Source organism: Paraphaeosphaeria sporulosa (genome assembly GCF_001642045.1).
Source record: "Paraphaeosphaeria sporulosa strain AP3s5-JAC2a unplaced genomic scaffold CC84scaffold_2, whole genome shotgun sequence".
In the NCBI taxonomy this organism is placed as follows: domain Eukaryota; kingdom Fungi; phylum Ascomycota; class Dothideomycetes; order Pleosporales; family Didymosphaeriaceae; genus Paraphaeosphaeria; species Paraphaeosphaeria sporulosa.
This window is the reverse complement of record NW_017253361.1, coordinates 3,225,700-3,242,835: the sequence shown is the minus strand read 5'-3', so window position 1 is coordinate 3,242,835 and position 17,136 is coordinate 3,225,700. Positions and strand designations below refer to the sequence as shown.

At 54.2% G+C, this 17,136-nt stretch overlaps 8 protein-coding genes across 8 annotated transcripts; 6 read left to right on the top strand and 2 right to left on the bottom strand.

Moving 5' to 3' along the window:
* Nucleotides 1–87: 87 nt before the first annotated feature.
* CC84DRAFT_1161357 (uncharacterized protein) lies at nucleotides 88–906 on the top strand. Its single transcript, XM_018177710.1, has one exon. It carries the CDS (start codon nucleotides 464–466, stop codon nucleotides 716–718), a length of 255 nt encoding a protein of 84 aa, XP_018040766.1. The 5' UTR covers nucleotides 88–463; the 3' UTR covers nucleotides 719–906.
* Nucleotides 907–1,067: 161 nt separating this feature from the next.
* On the bottom strand, nucleotides 1,068–2,555 carry CC84DRAFT_1081684 (phosphoglycerate mutase-like protein; the record flags this gene model as incomplete). The annotated part of the gene is made up of 2 exons (XM_018173938.1): nucleotides 1,068–2,283; nucleotides 2,344–2,555. The coding sequence occupies 2 exons, from the start codon at nucleotides 2,553–2,555 to the stop codon at nucleotides 1,068–1,070; spliced, it is 1,428 nt and encodes a 475-aa protein (XP_018040765.1).
* Nucleotides 2,556–3,236: 681 nt separating this feature from the next.
* CC84DRAFT_1112651 (general substrate transporter) lies at nucleotides 3,237–5,637 on the top strand. Its single transcript, XM_018175324.1, has 6 exons — nucleotides 3,237–3,620; nucleotides 3,668–4,035; nucleotides 4,084–4,468; nucleotides 4,523–4,951; nucleotides 5,001–5,090; nucleotides 5,138–5,637. The coding sequence occupies exons 1-6, from the start codon at nucleotides 3,503–3,505 to the stop codon at nucleotides 5,386–5,388; spliced, it is 1,641 nt and encodes a 546-aa protein (XP_018040764.1). The 5' UTR covers nucleotides 3,237–3,502; the 3' UTR covers nucleotides 5,389–5,637.
* An 848-nt stretch (nucleotides 5,638–6,485) lies between these two features.
* On the top strand, nucleotides 6,486–7,571 carry CC84DRAFT_1213722 (uncharacterized protein; the record flags this gene model as incomplete). Its single annotated transcript, XM_018182567.1, has 2 exons — nucleotides 6,486–7,025; nucleotides 7,077–7,571. 2 exons carry the CDS (start codon nucleotides 6,486–6,488, stop codon nucleotides 7,569–7,571), a joined length of 1,035 nt encoding a protein of 344 aa, XP_018040763.1.
* Nucleotides 7,572–7,871: 300 nt separating this feature from the next.
* On the top strand, nucleotides 7,872–10,000 carry CC84DRAFT_1161354 (glycylpeptide N-tetradecanoyltransferase). Its single transcript, XM_018177709.1, has 3 exons — nucleotides 7,872–8,649; nucleotides 8,705–9,485; nucleotides 9,534–10,000. The coding sequence occupies exons 1-3, from the start codon at nucleotides 7,955–7,957 to the stop codon at nucleotides 9,729–9,731; spliced, it is 1,674 nt and encodes a 557-aa protein (XP_018040762.1). The 5' UTR covers nucleotides 7,872–7,954; the 3' UTR covers nucleotides 9,732–10,000.
* Nucleotides 10,001–10,292: 292 nt separating this feature from the next.
* On the top strand, nucleotides 10,293–10,661 carry CC84DRAFT_1213720 (uncharacterized protein; the record flags this gene model as incomplete). The annotated part of the gene is made up of 1 exon (XM_018182566.1): nucleotides 10,293–10,661. One exon carries the CDS (start codon nucleotides 10,293–10,295, stop codon nucleotides 10,659–10,661), a length of 369 nt encoding a protein of 122 aa, XP_018040761.1.
* A 285-nt stretch (nucleotides 10,662–10,946) lies between these two features.
* CC84DRAFT_1161352 (uncharacterized protein) lies at nucleotides 10,947–14,508 on the bottom strand. Its single transcript, XM_018177708.1, has 4 exons — nucleotides 13,790–14,508; nucleotides 13,568–13,731; nucleotides 12,547–13,519; nucleotides 10,947–12,488 (listed from the first exon to the last, which is right to left on the bottom strand). Exons 1-4 carry the CDS (start codon nucleotides 14,178–14,180, stop codon nucleotides 11,155–11,157), a joined length of 2,862 nt encoding a protein of 953 aa, XP_018040760.1. The 5' UTR covers nucleotides 14,181–14,508; the 3' UTR covers nucleotides 10,947–11,154.
* Nucleotides 14,509–15,513: 1,005 nt separating this feature from the next.
* CC84DRAFT_1256231 (uncharacterized protein) lies at nucleotides 15,514–16,838 on the top strand. The gene is made up of 3 exons (XM_018184604.1): nucleotides 15,514–15,807; nucleotides 15,981–16,333; nucleotides 16,389–16,838. Exons 1-3 carry the CDS (start codon nucleotides 15,730–15,732, stop codon nucleotides 16,564–16,566), a joined length of 609 nt encoding a protein of 202 aa, XP_018040759.1. The 5' UTR covers nucleotides 15,514–15,729; the 3' UTR covers nucleotides 16,567–16,838.
* Nucleotides 16,839–17,136: the final 298 nt, after the last annotated feature.

Genomic DNA, 17,136 nt, shown 5'->3' with positions numbered 1-17,136 from the left:
TCGCTGCTGCCAGTTGAGGCTAGGTCAATGCTGCAGCACCACGTGTCTAGCGAGACACCTGCAAATTGTCCGTTCGCTGTTGCGCTTGCTTTGTCGACGACGCATTGAATCGCCGAGGCGACCGCGTCACCACCCGTACCGACGCCATCGACTCTATCCGTCCGCTATTGTGGGTGTTTGTGCTGCTATTGTGACTGGGCCACAACACGGTATCGTGATAATCGCTTGCCGCCTGCATCTACGCCAGTTGGCCAGTTACTCTTCATGTACCCGCTTCTTCGGCATTCGATATCGAGTCGGTCACCAAAGCAACTCGACTTTCTTCGGCAAGGATCTGCACCATACCAAAAGCCGGAGAACTCCGAGCCCGCCAGCCCGCGTCGGCAACTACGCTTTCTAGCCTTACTTCGACGTCGATCTCGAGATAGAAGTCCCCTAACGGCAAACACCCACCAAGCCCGTCATGTCATCCACATCAACCAAAACTGGCACAGGCTCCCACTCGGGCCCCAAAATGGTGCCCCGCGATGACTCCAAGGACGCCAAGAGCGCAGAGGCGAGGAAGACGAAGAACACAGAGCATATCAGCTTGGGTCAGTTCCTGAAGGAGAGCGAGGAAGAAGGTGGAGTCGGTGCTGATGGTGCTGGGGGTGCAGATACTGCTGGTACGGGTGGCGGCGGGAAAGGCAATGGCGGGAAGGGCAGTGGTGCGAATTGAGGATGGGCCTGAGAGAAGTGGCGAGGTGGGTATGTGGTGTGGCTGTCAGGGATAGAGACATGCCTGCTGACAAAATTTGCAGGAAGGTGTTGCATGTTGGGTGAGCATTGAGGGCGTCGTCCTGAGCTGATGGGCAAGAGATCGTGCCGGGCTTGTTTCCACCTTGGAAAGCAGTGCTGCATTAGTGACTGCATTCGCCGAAGCTAAATGTATAGCTAGCTGTGGTTTTGTTGGACTGTTGAGATGTACTTGGGTACTTGGTCCGCTGATTTAATTGAATTTGTTGGTATAATCGTTCTTCATTCAGTTGGTTGCCCGTCGTACACTGCTCCCCAGCCGCGTAAATGCACTACGGCTTGCAGTACTGCACCATCTTGCTCGCCTTCGATCCCACCAATCCATCGAGATAACCTAAGAACACATCCAGGTCCAGCATGTCAACCCTCCCCAGTGTAGGATTTGAACTCTGCAAGATCTGTCCACCCCACAGAATCCGGATGTACTTCTTTTCCCCATATCCACGTTTGGAGTACACTTCGAAGACAATCTCGCTGCCCATGCCCACCCAAACCATGACATCGACCTGCAAGATGCTCAACAGCCTAGACACACTTCCATCGTGCGCGACGTTGTGCCGGTAAATCACAGGCGACTTTCCTGCAGCGAAGTCTCGGATATTCTGCGCGAGCTCGGCAAGGAACACGCCGTACGAGCCCACAGCTGCTTGGAGTGACTGAGGAGAGTCACGGTAGATGAAGGAGTACTCGTATTGTCCCAGTCGGTACACGGTGTCTGCCTGTTCCTGCGTCACGCACTTCGAAGCATCGTTGGAGCTGCAAGGAAGAGGTTTTGCGTGGCACTGACGAGCGGAAAGGTTGTCGTAGTAATGGTCGAAAGACTTGTGCCAGTCAGTAGAGTCACTCGCGACTCCGGATATCGCATCCAACGAGTTGTAGAGTGACTTGGCTTCGTTGAGGTGTTTCGTCCAGTTCGCTGCGGTACTGCCGACGCCGTAGGATGAGTACAAAGACGAGGCAGCAGGGCAGGAGTATTGGGGCTCCAAGGAGTCGATGCCTGTCGGCTGGATACGTAGAGATGTGGGCGATTCTGGCGCGTACATCCCGTTGATGAGCATACCGGCTACTTGGCTCGTGATCACGTTGTTCGTCACGCGGTACGTTACTTTGTCGCCGATCTTGTTTGGCAAGAAACTGAGAAGGTCGTGGTATACGCCGAACAAGTCTTTACCATGCTGCCAAGAATCATCGAGACCCTGCCTAGTGATCTGTGGGAATTGGCAGGTGCCATTGAACCCGCTCGGTGCGAAAGGGTTGATGTCTGAAGTAAAGACACTCCAGTATGCGCTTGCGGAAGTATTGCCCACAGGGTTCAAAGGCTGACCATAGTAAAAGAGGCCCTCGTCGTTGCAGTCCCATCTGTAAGTCTCCTTGGGAAAGGTGTTGGAGGCGTAGGGTGTCCTCTTGTGGTGGCGGTGGATGACCTCAACATAGTCCAGCTCATACTCTTCGCTAACTTTAGGGTACTCCTCGCGCCTTACATGGGGCCTAAATTCGTGGGCAAAAAGTCAGTGGAGGTTTAGAAAAAAAAATGACAGGCTCACTAACATGTTGCACCAGTTGTACGTCCCGTAGGATGCATTCGCCGGCAGAGCAGAGCCATTGAAGTAAAAGCCGTACGTTCCGGTGCTGTTCAGGACTTGACCCAAATCATTGATCCATGTCTTGCTGGGCGGATGCCACGAGAGATCTATCGTGGAGTTCTGCGCGACCGCATTCAATGGAAACCAGGCCGAGGCCAAAGCCCTGGGAGTCCGCATGTCGATTCTGAACAATCGGAATAGCGTGAAAGCCGCGCAGACGAAGCAGAGTGCGTAGCCGGCAGAGAGAAACCTCGCATTTTGCATTTGTTATATAGGGGCTGTACTAGAGTTGAGTCCATAGCGAACGGAGATGGTTGCAAAATGGTGGTTGAATTGCTGTAGAGGAGGAAGGCACGTGGGGACAAGCATCATCTGGACCCTGCCAATCGCAACTAAGCTAGTGGGGCGCATCTCATCTCGGACGGGAAGTGCTTGGCCTGCGAGTCTTCAACATCACAGCGCTTTCGAACTTGCGTCATACGAAATAATTCATGTACCCAAGGTATTGCTTTGTTCGTGCGCAACAGAACTGAAGAAACCCGAGTGCTTTGAGCCGTCGTCTGCGATCGCCGTTTCATAAGCCGCATGCATGATTCGTTCTTCTTTGCCGTTGGCTCGATCGATGAGTGCACCGTTCAAACACCCCTCGACGAGGCAGCCAGATCTCGGAAAGCTTGCATTTGGTCGCAGCGGGCGCGAGAGTCTTCCCGATGAAGGGCCGGATCGAGTTGAGCCGCAGACATCCAGCGCATCCGACTGGCCGAGCCTCCTAGCACTCGCCATCACGAGCCACTTTCATCACGACCCTTGCATAAAGCTAATCAGCAATAGTCGAGATGGCCGTTGGAAAGAGTTACGCTTTTGCGGGGTGCATGCATGAGGTACAGCATCGTCATCAGCTGGGAGCGTGGCCAATGAAGCCTCAACCTATTGCTCACGACACATCGAGATCCACTGACGTCCTTGAAGATTGACGTGAGCTTGTGATACAATGCCGAACATATATACTTCCCCACTGTCACCCCTCAATTGGCTCTTCCGATGCATCGGGATACGATAGCAGTATCCTTCAGCATCTATCAATTGGAAGAGACTACAACCTAGCTGCACTGCGCTTGTCCAACATGTTTTCGCGCGGAGGAGAACCCTACTTTGGGTTCAAGGGCACAATGCTCACTTTTTGGATCACTGTAGCCTGCGGGACAGACATGCTGCTGTTTGGCTATGACCAAGGCGTCTTTGGTCCGTCCGATTGACCGTCCCACGATACATTGGCTGACACTTTCTAGGTGGTGTCGTTGTTACGCCGCAGTTCCTTGAGTTGCTTAACCTCGGGTCGCGACCCACGATCCTCTCAACTGTAACGGCTATCTACGATGTCGGATGCTTTTTTGGAGCAATTAGCGTCTGTTTCATCGGTGAGCCTCTGGGCAGGAAAAAGTGCGTTCTGTTGGGAACGACCATCTTGAGCATAGGCGCAATCCTACAGATAACGGCCTTCAGCCTGGGGCAAATGATCACTGGCAGAGTCATTGCAGGAATTGGCAATGGTATCAACACATCCACAGCACCTGTCTGGCAGGGCGAGTGTTCCAAAGCCAGCTGGCGAGGAAAACTGATCGTTATCGAGATGATATTAAACATCTTCGGCTTTATGGTAAGCCATCAGTCCCAATGAGATGTGCCAAGCTGATGTTCTCCCGAGATGTCTAACTGGGTTACATACGGCTTCAGCTTTGTCGACAACGGCAACTCAAGCGTTGCTTGGCGACTCCCGCTCGTGTTGCAGTTCATCTTCATCTTCATCCTCTACGCCACAGTCCCCTGGCTTCCTGAGTCACCGAGGTGGCTGATGTCCAAAGGAAAAGTCGATGAGGCAGAACAGGTTCTTGCAGCGGTTGAGGGCACTGATGTCAACGATCCCTGGTTGATTACGCAGTCGAAAGACATCCAGTGGGCTGTGCAGTACGAGAAGGAGAATGCAGTGCGTTGGCGCGATCTTTTGCTTGGTCGATCTGGAGGGCAAGCGGGTACACATACCTTTAGACGGCTGATCTTGGGTATGGGTACACAGGCCATGCAGCAACTTTGTGAGTTTTGGGAATCTTACTGCGATCTTGAAACAAAGCTGATAGGTTGCTTAGCTGGCATCAACGTGACATCCTACTACCTACCCACGGTACTGATCGAATCTGTGGGTCTCTCAAACAGCCTCGCTCGTCTCCTTGCCGCCTGCAACTCTGTATCCTATCTCTTGTTTTCCCTTATCGGCATACCTAACGTTGAGAGATGGGGCCGACGCAAAATGATGATGTACGCAGCCGCTGGGCAGTTCTTTTGCTACGTGATCATCACCATTTGCATTCGGTATAACGAAGATGCCTCTATCGGCTTCGAGACGCAGAGGCAATGGGCGAAAGGGTCAATTGCGTTCTTCTTCCTGTACTATGTCTTCTTCGGAATCGGCTGGCAGGGTGTTCCTTGGCTATACCCTACCGAGATCAATTCGATGGCTATGCGCACGAAGGGCGCAGCTTTGGGCACGGCGACGAACTGGATCTTCAATTTCATGGGTAAGATAGAGAAGCCACGTTCACTCACCTGCACTAAGACACTATGCAGTTGTTGAGGTCACACCTCCAGGCATCGCTAGCTTACATTGGAGATTCTACATCATATGGACGGTCTTTAATTTCGCTTTTATCCCAATAGGTACGAGACGTCACATCTCCGAAACCTTACCCCGCTGATTGATTTAGTATACTTTTTCTACCCGGAGACGGCTGGCCGCACTCTCGAGGACATAGATCGCTACTTCACTGGTCACGCGCCATTGCTTGTCTTCCTGGACAAAGAGGCTATCCAGGAGAAGCGACCAGAAAAGTTTGTGGAGCGGGAGCAGACTGAGTATCGCAGGAACAGTAGTGTGGTCACTGGAGCGATTGATCCCGCAGCACTGCTCCGTAGTAGCTATGAGAAGGAGCGAGACTCGCGTGAGGAAATTGTCTGAAGAGTGTCATCTAGGCGGGAAGAACTAAACTCAATTGACAGACTGTGGCTTCGATTGGGAGTAGATGGAGGAGCCTAGTCTGTCGGGGTCTTACCAGAACAGGAGCGATTTCGGTGTTCGGTATCTTGTACGGTTAGTGAGAATATCGAAAGTCGTGCACACACCGAACCTCCGACGAAATGGAAATGGACGTGTCCGAGGGGGCAACTTCGAGTTTCAGTAGCGCATAGAGATTGTAGACTGGGATACACGCCTTGAGCAGTCCTTATCGCATGAATAGCTGGCTCATGGGCGCGAAAGAGTACGTTTTCCTTGCATGAACATGAAGCCCGGACATGGGTTTGGGGCTCCGGGGCTCCGGCAGTCGAATCGTTCAATGTTGACCCAACAGCAACTTGGGCCGCAATAACTGCCTCCAAATTGAACTCGGTACTGTATGATGGTGTTCGCGTTTATACGACCGTGTATTTCGAGTGAGCTAGGCAAAAATAAATCCGGTGTTGTTAGAGTAGCACTCGGTGTCCTACACATGTTGTGACAAGGGCGCCAAACGGTGTACTAGGGTGTGAAGGCCGCCTTGATTCGGCTAAACCCAAGAGCACTGTTCCTACGGACTTCAGAATAACAGAACCCACGACAGGGAGACATTTCAAATCGATCGCTTCCGACTTTGATGGTGGTCATCGAAGCACGCGTCGGTTGGCAGTCTCGGTCTCCAAAAGTCTAGCGAACGCCAATGGTACGATGCATGAGCCCATTCTCATCTCAAGGACGCTCGGGGCCCCAAGCTTCGTCTGCTAATCTAGTGGAGTTTCGGAACCTTTCATAGGATTTGGCCCCATGTCCCAAACCCCATGACCACCTCGCGTTATGTTATGGGGGCTGCCACCCCGCCCGCCTGGAATCCTAGACTGATGCCTGCCATCCCTTAGTTTCCTCCAACACCACGAGACAGTCAGTGCACTTGACTAGAATCGCCGCTTGTGTCGGTGGATTCTGCCAGCCAAGATCGTAGACACCTGCCGATCGCTGGCGCATCGTTTCACTGACAGCACGCTTCTCGAGATCCTTTCCGCGGGTGCAGACGTCGCCGGACGATGGGCTCTCTACGGCTCGACGAACGAGGTGTAACCGACTATTTCGACTCGCACTCGTTCTACAGATTCCACCACAGAAACCGCCCGAACGAAACGCTCCTCATCACCGATGGAGATGGCGATGTCGATATGATGACATTCAACATCTCCTCGTCGGAGAACTGGCAGATATACTACCAGCAAGGACGGTGGTTCATCCGCCCGTATGCAAGCTCAGTCGTACAATCGTGGAAGGACTATCAGCTAGGCCTCATGCAGGATGAAAAGGGGAATGTTGGAGCGCTGCCGAAGGTTGCGAAGAGGAGTGGTGGACTGGGCCAACAGTGGACGTTTGCGCAGGTTGACGATGGTAATGGCGGATTCGGGTACAGGATCAGCAATGGTCTCTTGGGCAACACTTCATTCTTGGCTCTCACAGGTGATGGCGGACAACCAGGCATGCAGAGTAGCAGCGAGGGAACCGTGTGGGATATGCAAGTGAACCGACAGGCTGGTGATCCAAGTATGGATAACTCGTATGAGGATGTAAACAACTTTGTGGTATGACATGGCCGTTCACAGGATCTATGCTAGCAACTGACGCATGCGCAGGTCGCCACTACCTCCGTTACGTCGGTTCTTTCCACCTCCAAAGCAACGGCAGGTCCTTCACTGAGCTCGGCCTCCAGCTCAACGTCGACGGCGACATCCATCTCTCCGGGCTCGGCCTCAGGCTCGGCCTCGGTCGGTTCGGGTGCGATAGCGGGCATCGTTGTGGGCGCTGTCCTGGTAGTCTTGGCTGCGACTGGCGCATTCATCTTCTTTGCGAAGCGACGGAAGAGGAATCAAGTGAGAGATAGGTATCGAGAGGCTGAGCTCAGATCGGATACAAAGGTTACTTATGCGCACATGGGTAGTCCAGCAGAGATCGGAAGTGACCCGGTGGTGCACATGGGATCGTACCAGGAGGAACGGTACGAACTGGGGAACGACGGCCCCTCTGCAAGGAGCCCATCTAAGCTGCCGATGACAGAAAACGATGCGAAAGATATTGGATCCGGAGGTGGTTCGCCTGCGGCACGCCTTCCAAGAGACGGGGTTCCATGATGCGGTACGTTTCAGAGAGCGTTCATCACTGTCGAAGTAATTTCGTGAATTGTAATTCTACTAGTTTGATTCAGAATGTTGGACTTTTCGCATGTGATGCTCAGCAGTGCACAAGATGTTATCGGTACAGACGCAGTCAGCACACAGGTTTTGATATGTTGGTTGTGGCCGAGTTACTTGGGTCGCAAATTGTCCCAGTGGTTCCTGGGCCGAGGGTAGCGGCCGACGGGCCGTTGCGTGTGTGGAAGACGAAGAAGGTGCGTGCTGTGCGGACTTCAGCCCCTCGATGTAGCCCCACCAAGACTCGCGCGGGTAGCTCCAACCCACCACGTTTGCTCTACGCACCTCTCCACCCCGAACAAACCGCCGTTCATTCCTTCACAATGCCCCAGGAGGCCTCGAAGCTGTCAGACCCTGACGCGACCGCCAAAGCAGCCGCCGAGGCCGTCGCCGAATCGACAGCGCAAGAAGCCCACGACGAGTCGGCCGACGAGAGCGCAGAGGAGGAGGCTACAGACGGACCCGCGGGCGCGACGGAAAAAAAGAAGAAGAGCCGCAAGCGGAAGATCAAGGATGCTCTCGCTGGCAAGGGCAAGGCGCCTGCAATCGAGTCGCTGGACGCGCCTACTGCGGGAGCGCACCTGAGCAAAGACCAGCTAAGCATGCTGCTGGAAGCCAACCCCGCGCTGAAGAACCAATTGCTGGCAAATAAAGGCAACCAGAGTCTAGAGGACATGCTCAAGAAGCTCAGCATGCAAGAGATGCTCACCGGCCTCGCGCCGCAGGCCAAGAACGTGAAGGACATGGGCAGCCACCAGTTCTGGAAGACGCAACCCGTGCCGAGCTTCGACGAGATGATGGCGGGCAAGGACAAGATCGTGGACGGGCCAATCAAGGAGATTGACATTGCGCGCGTGCCCAAAGAGCCCAGCGACATGTACCCTGGCTTCAAGTGGGTGACGATGGATCTGGAGGACGAGAAGGAGTTGGATGAGGTCTACGAGCTGCTGTCGAACCACTATGTCGAGGACAACGAGGCTATGTTCCGCTTCCGATACTCTCCCTCTTTCCTGAACTGGTACGTTCTTCATGACATTCACTCTGACTGCGCGTTATGCTGACTGTCGGCGTAGGGCCCTAAAAGCACCTGGCTGGAAGAAAGAGTGGCATGTCGGTGTTCGCGCCGAGAAGTCGGGCAAGCTTGTCGCCTTTATCTCTGGTATTCCACTACAGCTGCGTGTGCGCGACAAGGTTCTCAACTCCTCTGAGATCAACTTCCTCTGCGTCCACAAGAAGCTGCGATCGAAACGTCTTACTCCGGTGCTCATCAAGGAGATTACACGTCGCTGCTACGTCAATGGCATCTTCCAGGCTGTGTACACTGTCGGCTCCCTGCTTCCTACACCCGTCTCAACATGTCGCTACTACCACCGCGCACTAGAGTGGGAGAAGCTGCACGAGGTTGGCTTCTCGCCTCTGCCGCCGAACAGCACAAAGGCGCGCCAGGTCGTCCGATACAAGTTGCCGGAAAAGACTCTCCAACCTGGTGTTCGCGCGCTCGAGCCTAAAGACACTGACGTTGTGCTGGACCTACTTCAACGGTACCTCAAGCGCATGGACATGGCACAGGAGTTCACCAAAGAAGAGTTTGAGCACTGGATGTTCAATCAGAAGGGTGCAAAAGAGCAGGTCGTATGGGCATACGTTGTCGAAGACCCAGAGACTAAAAAGATCACCGACTTCTTCTCGTTCTACAACCTCGAGAGCACGGTCATTGGGCATAAGAAGCACAACTTGATCAAGGCGGCGTATCTCTTCTATTATGCCACGGAGAAGGCGTTCAGTGGCGACGAAACCTCGCTAAAGACGCGCTTGAACGAGCTTGTCAAGGACGCTCTGATTCTGGCAAAGCAGGTAAGTTGAAAAAGATCCATCTAGTCATGTCGAAGCTCACATGAACAGGCCGACTTCGATGTCTTCAACGCACTCACTCTCCTCGACAACCCGCTCTTCCTCGAAGAGCAGAAGTTCGGTGCCGGTGACGGCAACCTGCACTACTATCTCTACAACTACCGCGCCGCGCCTTTGGGTGGTGGCATCGATGGTCAGAGCAGGCCTAGTACGAAGACGATGGGCGGGGTGGGATTGGTCATGTTGTAGTAGAGGGGCAGCACTGGTCGGTGGTACGTTCATGAGACTATGAACAGTCATGTGGTGTGCGAAAAAGGACTATTCATTGTAGAGGAGCAAGGCTGGATGATGAATCATGGCGTGACATTGCGGAGCGGGCGACTGGCATCTATCGTGACTGCAGGCATGGATTCGGTCGCTTTCGAATACCCAATGCATATTCACTGTGGTATAGTTTCACTGTAGCCACGATTGCGACTGGAACACTGAAACTTTGTATGGCACTCCCGACCGTCGACTGTAGGCACGGAGACGAAACTTGTATGCGCAAACGTGAATACCGGAGATAAGCTACCTCATCTATAAATTGCCAGGGCCACTCAGGCTGCTGTAAGTTTCCTGAACCTGGACGCGATGCTATATCGGAGGTGTTCACGTTACCGCGAGACCGCCCATCGCGCGTCATGGCCCGTGCGCACGATTTTCTAGAGACCCAGCACCTCTCGGAGCACCCGCATCACCAGCCCAGCAGCCCACCCCTTGCGCTCCTCGCGCCAGCTCCCGACCGTCAAATCAACCCTCGCCGCAACAATGCTCGCACAAACGCTCCTCCTTCCGCTCCGCCGCACCTTCCTCTCCGCAGCCACGCCCGCCCGCCTTCCCACCATCTCCCGCGCACTCCACACACCCGCCGCCCGACCATGTCTCCAATCATCCCCGGCCATGGCGAGCTTGTCATCACGATTCGCGGGACTCCGGATACAGCAGCAGACGCGGGGCATGAAGGTGCGGTCGTCGGTGAAGAAGCTGTGCGACGGGTGCAAGAGCGTGCGGAGGAAGAAGGGAAAGTATGTGTACATCATTTGCAGCAAGAATCCAAAGCATAAGCAGAGGTACGTGCCATCGCTTTCTTTCTGGGACTGGGAACTGGGGCTTGGGGGCAGCGCTGGGCCAGAGTGAGGTGCGGACGTGAGCTGATGATTGTGGTGTGCAGGCAGGGATAGAGAATGCGAGATACGAGCGAGCGATCGATGGGACGGGGATGTAGCAGCCAGACGGACAGGCGGCGGCGGGCATGTGGTTACACCGAAGAGGAGGATGGGGTTGGAATTGGGATTTGGTGTGCGAAGACAAAGGCAGAGGAACATGTACCATATGTAGGAATACGCATCCATGGCGCTTTGGGGCTGGTCGACGGCGACCACGCATCACAATCACAAGCCTTCTCAGCTGCGGCGACTCATTGTGCATGACGTCGCTATGCATTTGCAGTACTACGCTATCATGTCGTTCCGAACCCCATCATAACCCGGTGAGCATATTTTCGGAGTAGCTCACTTTACAAGTACCAGCGCTGCCTTTTTGGGTTCCCGTAACGCCATCGTAGAAACAACCGTCGGAAGGGTATCGAGCGTAAGAAAGACGGGGATCATTGGACGGCACAGATCGTCCCTCAACGCCAGCCACGACGCTCCTCATCACGCGGAAAGCTCTCTCCCTGAGCCATTGACGAACCCCTCATGGGGAAGTCCTGCGGGCTCATAGGGTACTCCTGTGGGCTCCTCGGATACTCTTGCGGACTCCTCGAATATTCCTGCGGACTGATCGCATACTCTTGCGCATTGCTCGGCGCGCGTTCCCGGCCTTGATACCGTGGCACCTCCAGCACCGTCCCGCCAGGACTTCTCAGCGGACTCCGATTCGGCACCAGCGGTCTTGTCACATAGTCGCTCTCGGAAAGTCTATAGCTCTGGTCCGCCTTCTGAGCAGCGAACTCGCCTTGAATGTGCTTCTGGTTCTCGCGGCGTGCCGCGAGGTTGTGCTCAGCTGCGGCGCGACTCTCCCCGCGCGCAACGCTCATGTTGTCGATTTTCTCGCCGAGCCGCCGGATTTCGTTGTTCATCATCGTTGCGCCGTCGAGCGAGGTGCTGTCGAGTTCCTCGGACGGATTCGGGGGGACGCTGGCTTCGAGCTCGACGGGCTGGCCGTAGATGGGAGTGGGGTCCCAGGGGCGCTGCCAGCACCATGAGCGCCGCTGGGAGGCTTCGAGGAGCTCGGTCTGACCGTTCGTGACCCATTCTGGACATCGTTTGAGGTCGGTGCAGAGGAAGTAGCGCACGCCATCGGTGTGCTTGAGGGATTGGACGTCTACGGAGAGTGTTGAGAGGACTTGGAGCACGCCGTAGAGAAGCACCCAGCGTCCGAGCCGTGCTTCGCGCGGCGTTGAAGTTTTCAGGTCTGCATTGAGCTCAAACTGCTCAAAGCTGTCGATGAGAATATTGCCACTGAAGGAGGAATCTAGTTTTTCGATGTTTGTGGCGTCGCTGAACACGATAGAGAGCTGCAGGTGCGTCTTAGCATCTTTGGTTGTGTCTGCTTTGTTCTTCTTGAGGCCGCCAAAGAGTCCCTTCTTCTGGGCAACCCTTGTTTGAGGCACGTCTCTCGGCAGTAGCGGATAGGCATGAGGGATATGTGAATACCCATGCTTGTTGTCCCAAGTCACCAAGATATCTGACAATGATAGCTCGGGCAAGTTGGCTCTGAAGTCCTCCGTCTTCAGGTTCACCATCTGCCACTTGTTGCCAGGCCGTTCCTCGCGCACGTCCCAGACAACATCGCGATTAACCAGATAGTCGTACAACATACCGAAGTCTCGCTGTAGATCAAGTGCAATCTTTCTGTTCAGCCATGTTTGGCCTTGGTTTGGTGGCCAATTGCCATAAGTCTTGGTAAGATAATGGACCAGGAATTGCCGAAAGGCCTGGTAGCTCTGATACACAGGAGTTGCTAATTAAGGTCCAGTCAGTAATCGAATTGATCGTACGGCAATCTCAAAGGCACGTACCTGTAGCTTTTGGAAGGTTTGGCCAGAGATCGTCAAAGTCGAAAGTGGCCAGCTTTTCCTCGGCTTCCATGACTCGCAACTGCAGAGATTTGGCGGCAATCCCTAGGTTCCTTCTAGTGGCAATAGTCAATCTCTTGAAGTCTGGGTGCTCCTCTACTTGCGCATTCAGGATACCAGCAAGGTGGACAAAGCTTTCCAAGTACCCTTGTCGCCATCGCACGCTGTCTTGCTCAGCCCAGGCAAGCAGACTGATAGCTAGCTTGATGCCATTCCGAACATCATCAAGTTTGCGTTGTGTCAGATAGTTTGTGATAATCTGGATGCTGCGTTCGCGAGATGTAAGATTCGAGTACTCATGATGGTCGAGGTCGTACATGACCTGAATCTCAGGCTGAAGCGTGCTCAGCATCTCAAACAGATCGGCGCCTACGATAGGTTTGTCATGGAGTATAGCCATGAAGTTCCGCACTGCAACGTGGTGTAGTCTCTGAGCTTGCGGCGTCTTCAAGGAATTTGGCGCTGTGAACCATAATTCGTGCGTCGCTCGTTGCTGCTGGGACGTTCGAAACGAGGGAGGCGGTGACATGGTGCCAGGGCGACTGGAGTCGGGATAGTATTGTGCTCTTGAGTCATTTGAATAACCGGGCACTCCATAATAAGTCTGGTTGATGTTGAAAGGCGGCGGAGATGACATGCCACCCGGGGATACAGGAGACAGCATATGTCGCTGGCCTGGTGGCATCGGGAAATGAGGGGCGAAAGACTGTCGCGAGGCAGACGATTCTCCGTTGTCTTCGAAGGTCCAATCATCGTTGTCATCGATGCTTCCGTAGAGCAAGGCATTCTTCAACCAGGTGGAACCGCAATTCTCAAGCACACTCAGCTCCGCTCTAATCTGTGGGAGTGGACGATCTTCGTCCATCTGTTCTTCCTTGAAAAAGATCAGAACGTCGCCGTCCTGCAAATCTTCGTCCTGTTGCAGTCAGTGATCAAATTCTCAATGCGGCATCGCGTTGCTCACAAAGTCGAAGCCCCCATACGGCCTCATACTTTCGCTTCCACTCTGCCATATTCGAAAGTTCATCCAGCTCTTGTGGTCGGGATCGCTTGGGTAGTTGAGACTTGACTCCGCTCTGAAAAGAGGCGGCACGGGTGTAGAAGCATTCTTCTTCGTAGGGACACCGCCTGTGCCATCGTCATATCAGTGTGTGCTTGGCGGAGTCGGGTTGCTAGAATCACTCACCTCCTCTTCCACGAGGTGCTTTTGTCTCCTTCCCATTAGCTTGGTATTTCGACTTCTCTTTGCCAGTGGATGATGTATCAGAAATCGATCCCGGGCGGCCAGTTCTGGAACGATGCGGATCTGAAGACGAATGGGAGGCAGAAGCTTTCAGAGGCGGCCTGCTGCCACTGCCATTTGCCGAACTGCTTCTGGATGTTGAAACGGTGAGCTGTCTTGTCGGCATACCGCCTGTCGATGTAGTTGTCCGCGTGCCGACCGGACCCCATTCCGCAAAGGCATCGTGTGGTCTGCGAATCGTGTCAGGCGCTTTGCCTTTTTGCGCAGCCTTCTTCTCCGTCTTCTCAATATCTTTGACGACAGCTTTCCGACTTCGCGCGCCTCTTGCCGACATTTTTGCCAAGCTCGTACACCTCGTTACAACTGAAAACGTCGACGTATGTGACAGAGAGACGTAGGAGTGACTGTTACATTAGAAAGAGAAAGAGAGCGCGGTGAAGGTGAAAGGCGAAAGACGCGTGCAGGGTCAATGTTCCACAAAGCGCCCCATAGGCGCATCCGAGAAGTGCGGCTAACAGTGGGCTCCCCCGTGGCTTCCGGGGAGACAGGCCTTGTTGAGAGTGAAGGAGGTGGAGCAAGCGACTGGGTAAAGCTACCGGAGAAAGACGCGAAAGGTAGGGTGCTGCATAAGATAGGATATTCTGAATATATTGGGCTTCGCGAAGACCCATGCGTAGACCCTTACGGTCCCGCCTGGCAGGTACAACAGGTGATGAGGTTGCTATATTGGGTATGGAACATGCGGAGGAGTTGCGGTCCCGATAAGCACCCCTGCATGCTCGATGCTCGGTCGCGGGCGGGATGCTCGGTCGAGCAAACGCTTTGGGGCACAGTCAAAGCCACCATGGAAGCGAGGCATATGCCCGTCTACAGCTACGCAAATGACCCAATGGCGGCATTGTCGTGTGTTCCGCGCAGTGACCGACGAAGAGCAAACGAGCTGGATGCGGTTCAGCTGGGCCTAGAGATAAGGCCTGTATGGATTGAGTACGGGGCGTCAGCGCTGCAGAAGGCGACGGAACACAGCCAGAAGCATGTCATGCTCGCGACCGGAGATTGGACATAGAGCTCGTACGGCGCAGCAGGCCCATATGTGCAGCCTTGCTTCGGGTTGCAGGCGAGCACGATGGCGGTTTGCAGCCCATCACGTGTTGGAGATGGCCGTGGACGTCGGGCGCAAGCGAGGCTCGCATAGCGGACGGGGAAAACGGCGAGAATCTTGGAAGCTGGTGAACCAGGCACTGGGTACCACACCATGCCGCTAACATTCACACGGGTGCCGATCGATTCAAACGTTCAAGGATCGTGGAAGACCTCCGTGTTCGTTGCCATGGAAGCCGGCTCTCCAGGGCTGGGGCTGGGTTGTGGTGGGGCCCGACGGCTGCTTGCCGACGCAATGGTGCGCCCAGAACATCGCAACCACGACAGTTGCGTCGTGATAGTTGCCACCTACCCGCATCGCGCAGTGTCAGGCCATGCCTACAAGGCTTCCAAGTATATCCTGCTTCGTGCCGTGTCTTTGCCGCAGCGCCTTGGAAAGCTGCGACGTCGCCCAGCCACAGGAATATGTTCCAGCCACCTTCCCCGCCATCCCGCCCTGCAGGCTGTCCCTGGGTGTATTTAATTGAACAGCAAGTTTTCCAGCGCACTTATACGTCACCCTGCGTGCCACGAGCTTTTCTCTTAGCTGCAGCAATAAAGCCCGTCTGGTTCCACGTTTTGTAGCCGTCGCGTACCGTCTGCTTCTCTTCTTATATTGCCAAAGTCGTCGCCAGCGGCTGCTAGTTCCCGTTGTGCTTGCATCACCTGCCCAGCAGCAGCCTCAAGATCGCACCTTCGTCTTGTTCAATCTTACATATTCCCGTTGCCTAACAACCGCCATCATGTCGTTCTGGGGAATCTCGTTCATTTTCTGGAGGATCATGGAGATCATCACTCTCATCCCGACGATGGGAATGTTGGTAAGAACACCCTCTCGTAGTTACAGCAAGATCGATGTTGCGGTGAAGCCTGGATAGATTGTCGCAGTAAGCCTGGAATGACTTGAGCTACTGCGAGTGTTTTCCAAATTGGCCTATAACTGCATCGTCCGCGATATGTTCAAACCATTTGTGCACGACTGACTTGAAGCCAGGCTTGGTTCGTTCACTGGTACGACAGTCAACTATATCGCACTCCGACCGAAATCCTGGTACTGTTCATAGTATCCACGCTGGCTGTGGCGTGGACGATCGGAACGCTGTTCCTCTACAGCCGTGCCAGGCACTCGGCAGGCTTCGTCGCGTTCGTCGACCTCCTCTTCGTCGGCGCCTTCATTGGCGCTGTCTACACTCTGCGCCGCATCGCTGATGCGGATTGCTCCAACTGGTCGCGAGGAGGCCAGCATGGCATTAGCGCATTTGGATGGAGTGTCTCTGGATCATTCCCTACGCTTAATGTTGACCGCCAGTGCGCAATGTTGAAAGCTTCATGGGCTTTTGGCATCATGTAAGTCAAGTCTAGCTGGATTATCATCTTTGAACTTGGAGCTGACAACAACAAGGAACTGCATCTTCTTCTTCTTCTTCACCTTCGTCCTGGCTCTCCTCGTCCACCGCCACCACGACAGCCACGACCGCGTCGTCGTCAAGCGCGAGGTTCACCATCATCGCAGCTCGCGCCACCACTCGCGTTCTCCCCGACGCTCACACCACAGCCACCGCTCGCGGTCCTACGTGTAAGGACAACAGGCTTACGACTGCATCCTAAACCCTGCGAGCGAGCGAAGCATTACACACTGGCAATGTCTTTACTGTGAATATGGAACGAATTTGATGGATGCGCAACCCAGCGCATGAACATACGCATTAATGTTGAAGGGAGGGTACTATACGGTTACGACTTACGACACGCTGCTTGGAAGCTGGTGGAGGCTTCATCCGTGTATTTGTGTTATAGTTTGTTATTTAGTTAGAGCGAAATACCCACGGCGAGTCCTTGCGCCGGCCATATCAATGAATCAAATCAACGTCTACAACAAAGCAACTCGTCCACAAACCGCATGTTTCTCAGATCGGCCACAGCATCACCCATCGGCATCAGTAGCGCCCGTGACTACCGCCATTGTCCCATCACAATACTCATGTCGCTCTCTATGGCAATGCTTCGTACCGCACATCTCGACGGCTTGTCCAAATAGCGAATGCCCATTTTGGATCGCCATCTAGAAGCATCATCATCACCTCCACGACTTTGCTGATCGGTGTGAGGACCTCTGCAGGGAACATCTGCACATATGCACTGATCAGTCT

What these genes read in the sequence shown, in the direction of transcription:
- CC84DRAFT_1112651 (XM_018175324.1), top strand. Translation starts at nt 3,503, where the DNA reads ATGTTTTCGCGCGGAGGAGAACCCTACTTTGGGTTCAAGGGCACAATG. An exon ending in CTATGACCAAGGCGTCTTTG is followed by an intron (nt 3,621 to 3,667) that starts GTCCGTCCGATT and finishes GACACTTTCTAG; the next exon opens with GTGGTGTCGTTGTTACGCCG. An exon ending in TTTCGCTTTTATCCCAATAG is followed by an intron (nt 5,091 to 5,137) that starts GTACGAGACGTC and finishes TGATTGATTTAG; the next exon opens with TATACTTTTTCTACCCGGAG.
- CC84DRAFT_1256231 (XM_018184604.1), top strand. Translation starts at nt 15,730, where the DNA reads ATGTCGTTCTGGGGAATCTCGTTCATTTTCTGGAGGATCATGGAGATC. An exon ending in TCCCGACGATGGGAATGTTG is followed by an intron (nt 15,808 to 15,980) that starts GTAAGAACACCC and finishes ACTTGAAGCCAG; the next exon opens with GCTTGGTTCGTTCACTGGTA. An exon ending in TCATGGGCTTTTGGCATCAT is followed by an intron (nt 16,334 to 16,388) that starts GTAAGTCAAGTC and finishes GACAACAACAAG; the next exon opens with GAACTGCATCTTCTTCTTCT.
- CC84DRAFT_1161354 (XM_018177709.1), top strand. Translation starts at nt 7,955, where the DNA reads ATGCCCCAGGAGGCCTCGAAGCTGTCAGACCCTGACGCGACCGCCAAA. An exon ending in TCTCCCTCTTTCCTGAACTG is followed by an intron (nt 8,650 to 8,704) that starts GTACGTTCTTCA and finishes CTGTCGGCGTAG; the next exon opens with GGCCCTAAAAGCACCTGGCT. An exon ending in CTCTGATTCTGGCAAAGCAG is followed by an intron (nt 9,486 to 9,533) that starts GTAAGTTGAAAA and finishes TCACATGAACAG; the next exon opens with GCCGACTTCGATGTCTTCAA.
- CC84DRAFT_1161352 (XM_018177708.1), bottom strand. Translation starts at nt 14,180, where the DNA reads ATGTCGGCAAGAGGCGCGCGAAGTCGGAAAGCTGTCGTCAAAGATATT. An exon ending in CGTATGGGGGCTTCGACTTT is followed by an intron (nt 13,520 to 13,567) that starts GTGAGCAACGCG and finishes TGACTGCAACAG; the next exon opens with GACGAAGATTTGCAGGACGG. An exon ending in AAACCTTCCAAAAGCTACAG is followed by an intron (nt 12,489 to 12,546) that starts GTACGTGCCTTT and finishes GACCTTAATTAG; the next exon opens with CAACTCCTGTGTATCAGAGC.
- CC84DRAFT_1161357 (XM_018177710.1), top strand. Translation starts at nt 464, where the DNA reads ATGTCATCCACATCAACCAAAACTGGCACAGGCTCCCACTCGGGCCCC.